At 35.4% G+C, this 11,424-nt stretch overlaps 1 protein-coding gene across 1 annotated transcript; it reads right to left on the bottom strand.

Annotated features, from left to right (window-relative positions):
* Positions 1-2,200: 2,200 nt before the first annotated feature.
* LOC147607056 (polygalacturonase-like) lies at positions 2,201-8,053 on the bottom strand. The gene is made up of 7 exons (XM_086791482.1): positions 8,037-8,053; positions 7,763-7,940; positions 5,847-6,054; positions 4,866-4,947; positions 4,627-4,735; positions 4,389-4,508; positions 2,201-2,422 (listed from the first exon to the last, which is right to left on the bottom strand). Exons 1-7 carry the CDS (start codon positions 8,051-8,053, stop codon positions 2,201-2,203), a joined length of 936 nt encoding a protein of 311 aa, XP_086647608.1.
* Between the last annotated feature and the right edge of the window lie 3,371 nt (positions 8,054-11,424).

Genomic DNA, 11,424 nt, shown 5'->3' with positions numbered 1-11,424 from the left:
ACTATAAGTGAGATGTGAGTGAGGAAGGATGTTGTGTTTGATGAAATGAGTAGCTAGTATATTCCACTAAAGAATTATATAAAGCTAAAGTATATGTTGTCCAAGTATGGTATGATAGACTATAAGCCTATTTCAGTGCCATTGGAGTAAAACACTAAGGTTCTTATAGATATAGGTGAGCTTTTGGAGGACCCCACTATGTACAAGTACATAGTGAGTAGCTTGATTTACATGACCATTACTAGGCTAGATTTGAGCTATGTTATTAGACTTGTGAGTCAGCTTATGTAGACCCCAAGGAAGCCACACTTGGATGTGGCTAGATAGATTCTCATAGATACGTCCACTATTGATTATGGACTTTTCTATGATGATGATAGGGAGATACAACTACATGGGTATATAGATGTGGATTATGTTGGTAGTAGTGTCTCAGACAAGAGATTGATGTGAGTGGCTTTATGTGTTCTTTTGGGGGAGTGTTGCTATGAGTTGGAGTAGTAAAACAATCAACGCTTTCCTTGTCAAGTACATAGACAGAGTACAAGGGAACTACTATGACACCTTGTGAGGTAGCTTGGATTCAAAAGCTACTTGGTGATATGAGTGAGCCCGTGTCATTTATTATAACAACATGAGTAGCATAACCTAGTACACCATGTGTATATTATAACATAGTAAAGGAGTACTTTCCCATGTACTCTTATCTCTTTAATTTATAGTTATATAGAACAAAAGAGATATAGAACAAAATTCAACCATCCATCTCTCTTATGTGCATATCTACTCTTTTGTGTGTGTGTGTGTGTTTGTGTGCAAGAAGTCCAAGGTCATGTTCTCCCTCACACTCTTCTCAACATAATCGCACATACATACCCCCTCTCCATGCACATAGGTACATTTTCACACACACACACACACTTTTCCATGCACATATACACATTCCCATACACACACACACTTCCACATGCACACACACACACATATTAGGAGACAACTTCGAAGCCCCCTTTTTTTGAAAAAAATCCCACGCACAATCTTGTGCACGTGTGTACATATATACAAACACACATCCCCTCATGAGCAAGTGTAGTATGAAGTCATTTAGTCGACTATGCCATGAGTAAGAAAGTGCTCCACTAAGTGGGATGAAGCAAGTCATCACCTCTATCTTAAGCCTTGACCGTTTGGAAGATGACAAGAGACAAGAAAAGCCAACTATGGATATTAAAAAATTTTAAGAGAGAGAGAGAGAAATGGAAACTTAATGAAAAAGTATGGAAAAAATGCTTGATACTAAGGAAATTATGCGAAGGAATATATGAGTAATAATGAAACATTGAAATGTTATAGGGTGTATAGCATTGAAATCTCATAGTGTACTCCATCCCCTTATCATATTGAACATAATTTTTTAAAAAGGATGGTGTTGAATCAAAGTAGATGATTTTTTATCCTACTTATACATCCTCATTTGTTGATTATGTATTTGTGCCTATGCTATACACAATAATGCATAGATAGAAGCGCATGAAGTGTGTTTTGAAGAAATAATTATATTTTTCATTTATGTTAAAGGAATTAGCTACATTAATCCTACATTAATAATCATATTCATTTGATTATGTATCTATGCCTATGCAAACGATGATGATACATAAATAGAAGCACATGAAGTGTGTTTTGAAAAATAAATATATTTTTCATTTGATTATGTATTTATGCCTATGTAAACGATGATGACACATAGATAGAAGCACATGAAGTGTGTTTTGAATAAATAAATATATTTTTCATTTGATTATGTATTTATGCCTATGTAAACGATGATGACACATAGATAGAAGCACATGAAGTGTGTTTTGAATAAATAAATATATTTTTCATTTACATTGAAAGCACTAGCTACATAAGTCCCACATCAGTAGTCTTATATGTATTATTTTGGTACCCTTGAACTATAAATTTATGCATTTAAAATATTTGTAAATAATTTCCAACATCAAACAAAAGAGATATGTACCACACATGGTTATTTTTCCTTCAAGAAATGAAAAAGTAGACAAACCAATGATCTTTACTATACAAACATGACACAAACCAATGATCTTTACTACAAACATGACACAAACTAATGATTTACACCTATAAATCAAAGATCAAGGGGATATATGATACTTGTAATTTCTCACGTTAAACATCAAAAATAAAGAGGGGGGTTAACAAACCCAACCTCCAATCCAATGGCATTAGTACATATAGATTCAACTCTTTGTTTAGTGCCATTCTTGAGATTTACATTATCTAGGGTGATATGGTGACAAGGTATAGTTTCGCTACAGTAAAATGCAATTGCATCCTTGGTTGTAGATGTTCCGGTAATGTTTTTGTAGTAAACATCACTTATCTCCACTGCTGATGTCTGGATCCAAAAGTTATTTCTTTTACTTATCTCACATGGTAATTTAAAAGTAAGTGTGAGCTAGTTAAAAGTGTATTTGTGCTAGAAACACTAAGCAAGTACTACCAAATATAATTCTCACTATAAAGTGAAGATAATGTGATGTGTGAATATCTAATCTTGTTTACTGTATACTCTTTAAATATTTCTAGTATGTGCAAATTTATGATTAATCACAAAGGTGGCTTATATGTTTTCAAACCTATTGTAATTAATAAACCTTTATATTGATTTGCATGAGAAGGGAATATTGAATTCCTTCCACATATACTCTAGTTTCCCTCTTGAATTAAAGCACAAATGCACTTTTTTTAAGCTCATCTACTTCATACATGTTTTTAAGTGGCACAATAAGATGTGGATGAGATGTGCATGTGTAACCACAATTTTGTGCATTCTTTCATAGCTTTATCGTAAAATTAAATATATTCACATAACCTCTTCAAAAAATAATAAATTTTGTTGAACCACATAAGGAAAAACAATCTAATAAAAAATCCCAAACAAAACAAGTGAATATTACCCAAAGGTCTCAATAGATCTAAGAGTCTATCCATGTTAGTCCTACTATGTTATTTCAATGGTAAGCGGTCCACTATCATACTTGATAAGTTCACTTCCCTACACGTCCACATGCACGTGCACACACACAAGTCCTCACATATTCATATAGGTCTATGCATGCATACATGTTTACGTACATACATACATGCATAGACACCTATATACATATATATATATATATATATGCATGTACACATACATACAAAGATACATAGAAACATTAATGTATAAACATATATGCACATGCATATATACATAAATATATGTATGTGTGTGTGTGTGTGTGTGTGTGTGTGTGTGTGTGTGTGTATATATATATATATATACATATATATATATATACATATATATATATATATACTGATTCACACATACATACATGCATATACACATACATAAATATATACTTCATGTGTATATATATGCATATATTCATGTATATAGGATGTAGGTATTATACACACATATAACAATATATACATGTATGCATATATCTACATCTATGTATGTGTGTGAGCATGTGTGTTTGTGTATATATGAATCCATGTATCTATATCTATGTATGTGTGTGTAATCATGTGTGTCTGTGTATATGTGAATCCATATATATGTGTGTGTGAGCATGTGCATGTGTATATGTGCATTCATATGTGTGTATGTGTATATGTGTATACAAACACATACACACATGCATGTATATGTACACACACATACATATATATATGTGTGTGTGTGTGTGTGTGTGTGTGTTTGTGTTTCTGCATATAATGTGCACGTATGCATGTGTGTATACACGTGTATACATACATGTGTGTGCATGTGTGTGTTTAAAAAAATAATTAAAAATACACATATATATGTGTGTGCATGTGCATGTGTGTGTGTCTGTGTCTGTGAAAAATAAATCATTAAAAATTATTTATTAACTATAGTTAAAATTTATAATATTTATCTAGAACTATTATTTTAATAACAATGATACCATTTCTTCATGCATGTAAAATTCCCATGGCATGTTCGCTTACACGCATGTGTGTGTAAAGGCAAGGGTTGTGCAAGATTTGTGTGCAATATGTACATGCATGTGATGAGGGATCATATCAACACATGTGAGTGTGCACATACATGCATGTGTGTGTGTGTGTGTGTGTACGTGCATGTGTATCTGTGTCTGCACGCACGTATAGAGAGAGAGAGAGAGCGAGAGAGAGAGAGAGAGAGAGAGAGAGAGAGAGAGAGAGAGAGAGAGAGAGAGAGAGAGAGAGAATAAAATTCTCCTTCATTCTTGTGACCTTATTCAAAAGATTACTAGTTGAGAGGTTATTTATAAGGTTTTCAAATGTTATTATGTAAAGAAACTTACCTCATTAAAGCATGGCTCGTCATCCTTTGTACAGTAATATTGGTTAATCAAGATTGGTTTTCGCACTTGATACATTTTGATGTTTTGAAAATGCATGGATCGTGCAAATCCCATACCACCCTACATATTTTTTAGGAGGATTAAATATTTTATATCCTAATGGAGATCCAACTTGATAATTAATGAATTTCCCTATCTTTATCGATTAATAAGGGATTACAAAAGCATAGAAAAGGACCTGCCATGTTTTGACACGAACTCCGTATCTTGTGGAGTTGATTATTACACCATCCACAGAAATGTTGGATACGTGAGCTTTTGTATGATGTTTTCCAAGGCTTCCCACACTAAAAAGTCATTCTTGGTTAATTGCATTCATCATTCAACATCAAAAATTGAAAAATAACCAAAATATGCAACAAGACATTTAAAAATGACCAAAGTATGCACAATATGATTATGTAGTAATGTGATAACCTGATTCCATGGCCAGGGCCACATCTTATATCTCTAATGCTGACATTGAATGTACTTGGTCCGATTGATATGCAGTCATCACCTTAGAAAAAGTGCAAATGTGGTTATATTAATTTCAATAAAAATGGATTCACATCCCATTAGTATGTGCAAGGGATAATAAAACTCAATAAGAAAATATTCCTTGCGATTGTTATTATGATAAAACTAAATAAACTTCTCTCTCTCTCTCTCTCTCTCTCTCTCTCTCTCTCTCTCTCTCTCTCTCTCTCTCTCTCTCTCTCTCTCTCTCTCTCTCTCTCTCTCTCTCTCTCTCTCTCTCTCTCTCTCTCTCTCTCTCTCTCTCTCTCCATATATATATATATGTGTGTGTGTGTGTGTGTGCACATGTGCACATGCGTGTGTGTATGCTTTTGTGTGCACGTGCATGTGAGTGCACACCTACATACATGCATACGTGTGTGCATGTGTGTATAGGTATGTGTGCGAGTGCGTCTCTCTCTATGTGTGTATGTGTGTGTGTGTGTGTGTGTGTGTGTGTGTGTGTGGGGGGGGGGGGTGGGTGGGCGTGTGTGCGTGTGCATGTGCATGTGTGTGTGTGTGTGTGTGTGTGTGTGTGTGTGTGTGTGTGTGTGTGTGTGTGTGTGTGTGTGTGTGTGCTTACATGTGGACATGTGTGTGTATGCATATATGTGCATGTGCATGTGAGCACACACCTACATACATGCATGCATGGGTGCATGTGTGTGTGTGTGTGTGTGTGTGTGTGTGTGTGTGGATGTGCATGTACATATGCATGTGCATGTGCATGTACATGTGTGGTTGCATGTGCGTTTACATATATATGTGCATGTGCATGTCCATGGGCATGCATATATGCAATGTGTAAGCATGTGTGTAGGGACACCTATGCAGTTTAACATTTGTCCAAAAATAGGAAAACAAGGACAAGAATATGAAGTTGGAAGATGTGGAGCTTACCTGTGGCCATAGAACAGTTTTGAATGTGCACATTAGTAGACCTTTGTAAGTGAATTCCATCCGTGTTTGGGCTACTAGATGGTGAATTCACTGTAAGGCCGCTAGCTTGCACCCCTTTGCAACTATGGAAGTCAATGTGTACTCTTTGACCATAAATAAAGTTGATATTTTGTACTATTATATTGGTACTTTGGAAGATCCTTAAAAGCTAAAGGTTAAAAATTATCAAACATTACAAAATAATAAGAAAAAAGACAGTATTAGCCTTCAAAAAATGAATTTAAACCAATTACGATGGCTAATCATAGAAACATGGGAACTTACATTTGGTGGTAGCTTTGTAGGGCATTGTGGTGCTTGAGAAGAGTGTTGCTATCATTAAGTTAAAAAGAGGAAATGCTGAACATAGACGATGAAAGTAAAAATAAAAAATGTATTTATTCAACTAGATAAACAAGCTTTGTGATGAATATTACCTTTTTTCTATTTCTTACACAAGTCCACCATATTTCGCCTCTTCCATTCATGACTCCGTTGCCGCTTATGACAAAATTATTTACGTTTCTAAACTCCAACCAAAACTTATCTCTAAAAGTCCAAGCTTGTAGATTTGTAGGTGCACTTATATTTCCCTCCACCTAGAGATACAATTGAACATATGTATCATGGGCTCATTCTATATTTTACACATATAAAATCCCTCGAGTTTTTGTTAGTATGATTAGATTTATTTAAATTTCATTTCTTGGTTTAATTTTTCATGTTATGACATGTTAATTATGAAGATTTACACTTGTAATCATTTTTTCCTCACACAACACTTGTAAGAAATAGAAATTCTATTTCAAAATGTGAACTTTAACTATTGTTACCTAAAGTAGAAGTCTAACTTTTCTACACACACATCAAAAGATGTCTATGAATTCTAAAATTACTATATCCTTTTTTAGGAAAGTGAAAATGATAATTAAAAAAGTAAATTTTTTATTTTGGAATCTCCATCATAAATGAAATGGTTGGGAAATACCTCACGAGACAACAAAACAAAAGGGGATAGTTTCTTGACACTATGCTTACAAGTTCATTTCATCTCTTCTAATATTAAACCACACAAGTTATTATTGATATGCAATGCCTTTGTACCATTCACATCAAGTCATCATTTTGTTTACTTCTCTAGAACAATAATCTAATTATGCTTAGACATGTGACTACATGGAAAAATTGTTACTCTTTATTTCCTAGTTTTCAATAGAGCATACATTTTTTATCATAATCTAATTATGCTTAGACATGTGACTACATGGAAAAATTGTTACTCTTTACTTCCTAGTTTTTAATAGAGCATACACTTTTTATCACTCAAACATCATTTTGGCTATTTGGTTAGAAATTTATACCTGAAAGGATAAGCTACTATGACAAGGACCTTGGAATGAATGAGGAAGAATTAAAAATTCTTTGTCTTTGGGAACATACATCGTGGTGTGAGACCAATTACTACCACATGCCGATCTCCATGTTGCAACAAATGCCTATGCACATACCAAAACTATATTATTTATTTCAAAGAGAATGAAATGTGATTATAATATCATGTTTTTAACAAAGGAATATGAAATTTTCCTGCAGATTGGTCATTTTCATAATCCTTCCTCAACACAACTTCACATTTAGCAATGGCCCCTAAAAAGAAGGAATGCTACCAACTTTTTGGAGACTATGCTTTGAAGATTCATATTCATGCAGAGCGAGAGAGAGAGAGAGAGAGAGAGAGAGAGAGAGAGAGAGAGAGAGAGAGAGAGATCCATCAAAGGTAAACATGATCAATATACTTCTAAAAAGTTTACACAAAGCATGCACTTTTATTTTATTATTTTTTCAAGATGAATTCATGGATAAGTTAATGGACGTACAAAAGTATCATCTTCAATCCCATCTCCTTTTGCTCCAAAATCCATGACATTTAATATCAAAGTAGCATTGGTGCTAGAGTTAGTGTTGTTGTGAGTTTGAGAATGTAACAAAGGTTGCCATTTTGAGATTATATTACTATGATGATTATTAGGGTTCTCAAGTTGACGTTGGCTTGATCTAATCTTTGAGATGATAAAAAAGAAAAAAAAGAGGAACAAAAGCTTACATTCTATGCAATGCATAGTGTGGACAAGGAAGAAGAAGATGACGCACAAGACAGCCAAGTTCATGGATTAAGCATGATCTCGATGATTATTGATAGCTTGTGAGTATCCAAGCATAATAATAACACACAAGCATCATGATATTGAATAATGTGTGAGTGAGAAAATATTGGTTTCACAAGAATTACATGGAAGGAATAATGTAAACTAGTTTACATAAGGTGTGTTTTCATTTGTGGAAGGCATTTGTATAGTGTGAATGATAATGCTTTGGGGATAGTCAACTTTAAATGAATCGCATGAGTTTTATTCACTTTAAGTCATGTGATTTATGCAATGAGTTCTAGTATAGCTTTTCATTTATATAGTGTGAATGATTATGCTTTTGTAGATAATCAACTTTAAATGAATCGCATGAGTCTGATTCACTTTAAGTCATGTGATTTATGCAATGAGTTCTAGTATCAAGTCACACAAATGTTACAAAAGGGACCCTCCTAACATGTGTGCCTACACACACATACACACATGTGCACATGCACACATGCACACACACATGGCATTGCAACATGTATGAATGGAAATGCATGTGCACTCTTACAACCATACATACCCCCCCATAGGAATGCACACATATGCATTGCAACATGTATGAATGGAAATGCATGTGCACTCTTACAAGCATACATACCCCCCCATAGGAATGCACACATATGCATTGCAACATGTATGAATGGAAATGCATGTGCACTCTTACAAGCATACACACCCCCCCACACACACACATATGCATTGCAACATGTATGAATGGAAATGCATGTGCACTCTTACAAGCATACACACCCCCCCCCACACACACATGAATATGTACACATATACTCACACTTAATACATGCATACACAAGCACAAGCACACACATGAAAAACACCGCTCTTACTTCATATTAGTATTGCACACAAATTGGATGTTGTGTTATTCATGTCAAAATAGTCTCACAGAGATTGGTTTTGCTTGTCTATCAGTGTAAGGTGTGTTGGAGGCATACCTAATCTACATATCATAGCATATGTATATAGAAACTCGGTAAGCGATAAACAATTTATCGTTTATTGCTTTATAGTAAATCATTTCCCATAATTGAAATGGTTTACAATATTGTTTCACATAGTAGAGGTGTCTAGGGAGACCACACTTGTAGAGGTGTGTTTGGATGGTGCTATTAACTTTTGGATGTGACCATAGATAGCCCATGAATGTGTCCATAGAGACATGGTTGGCCGTAGAGACAGATTTGTATTGCCAAGCAACCAAAGTTGCAAGAGTAGACATGTGGATAGGCATGTATCTACTCGTGGGTTGGGAGTGATACTCTTATTGGTTCACGTTACTCTTGATTTTCTAGTAGTACACGTAGACACTATACATCACATAGATGTTGTCTATGTGGAAATCATCTTCATTGCAAGATGTGTAAATTGTTCTTGGAAGAACGCAAGAACTTTTAGAGAGAGGAAAGTATAGTTTTCCTTAATCTACGTGGTCAATTGAACTTTACCACATTATAGAACAATTTGCTAAAGACTTGTATTATTGCTCCAAGACATATCCACGGATATGATGACACACTACATGCCATCATCGAGTAGAGCTAAGAGGGAAAGCAAGCGCGGCGAGTGGTGAGGGCCACTAGAGAAAAGCGCTCCCCATATGATGCTATTTTTGGAGGCATTGTGTCCACAAAAGGGATCGGTTCTTGAGCTTGTGGGGGGACTCCCCTTTCATGAAGGCATGCATGCACATAAGCTGACCTTGCCTTGTCATGGAGGAGGACTTGGACATATGTACGGAGTACTTGACGCCTTAGGTGGAGGTTGTTTTGGGCTCCCAAAAATCTGATACATTGGACGTGGACAAGTCGGATAATGAGGAGGAGCACATTGGTACTCCAGATGTGCCATCAGACTAGTGAGTATTATGTGTTGTCATTGGCATTTTCCATCAAACTATTTATTGCACTTTCATTGGTGAGATTGTCGACTATGAAGTGTTTTGCCTTGTTATGTTGCAGATCGCTCGGCAGGATGGCACGAGACCCTCACTATGATCTGCAGTGGATAGTTACAGATTTTCATGTAATCCTTTTGTGGATGATAGTGCTATAGAGGATTAGTGGAACCATGACTTTACTTTTTTGGCCCTTTGATATTTTGCACGTGGGATTTTCTGCCTATGTAGAGCATTTATGAGACTTTATTGTCCTCGTACTCTATGGCTATGTGCCATATACTACCTATCTATGGCAAGTTCTTCTATGGCTTTGTTACAATTAAGCTATCTTTTATGATTGTGACTTGGACACCTTTAGGGTGCTTTGTTGCTAATGAAAACCAACTTGTTGTGTTCAAAATTGGACTAAACTTGTTTTGAAGATTTGAGAATATTTTGTTTCATTTGCTGAGCTCCTAGTGTTTGTGCCATATACTACATATCCAAGCATGTTTCTTTATAGCTTCCTTGCAAGGGGACATGCTTTAATGGTTGTGATTTGGATGTCTTTATGATGATTCATGGCTTTTGAAAACCAATTTGTGGTTGATTCGTTTGTTGAGTTGCTAGTGTTTGTACCATATGCTATGTATTTATGGCATGTTCCTCTATGGCTTTGTTACAAGAGAACATGCTTTTATGGTTGTGATTTGGATACCTTTTTGAAGCTTCATGGCTATAAAAACCAATTTGTTGTATTGGAAATTGGTTTCAACTTGTTTTGAAAATTCGCTTTTGTGGATTGCTTATTAGTGACCTAAATTCAATATTATGGGTTTCTTGCATGGGAAGCAAAATTTGAAGCTAGTGGTTCATCCATTAATGTCTTCTCGTTAGCAAAATGCTTGTTTTCACAAAGAATCAAGCCTAGGGTTACTAGTTTATTGGAACGTATATTTCACAAAGCATCAAGCCTAGGATAATTAGTTAATTAGAAAACTGGTTTGGAAATACTCCTCATGGAAGTTTCCTAGAGAACTAGGTGAAAGTTTGGATTAGAAATTTTGTTGCTTGTAATATATCTAACGCATCCCATGGGAAAATATGTGGCATAGACACGATCACTGCCCTCAAAACACAACCAACCAACCACATTATCTACTAATAATGAACCCATACCATTGGGCCAGGGGCTCTTGCCCTTAGACCCCCCTGTGCTAGAGGGGCTAGTGCCCCAAGCCCTAGCCAATACTTGAACCCCTGACCATCTCCTAACCATCAATTGTCAGAATAAAGACTTCATTAGCGTCTAAGTCAAGGTTCCCACCAAAGATAGATGAACTAATGGCTTCTCCTCAAAATGGGGCCTTTACAAATGTGCACCAAACTTAGATGTGAGACACAAGTTAAGAGGCAGGCATTGAGTGTATACTTACATTCCCCCTCAATG

Source organism: Cibotium barometz, chromosome 56 (genome assembly GCF_041138505.1).
Source record: "Cibotium barometz isolate CiBa-2024 chromosome 56, ASM4113850v1, whole genome shotgun sequence".
Classification (NCBI taxonomy): Eukaryota; Viridiplantae; Streptophyta; class Polypodiopsida; order Cyatheales; family Cibotiaceae; genus Cibotium; species Cibotium barometz.
This window is presented reverse-complemented; position numbering and strand designations above follow the sequence as displayed.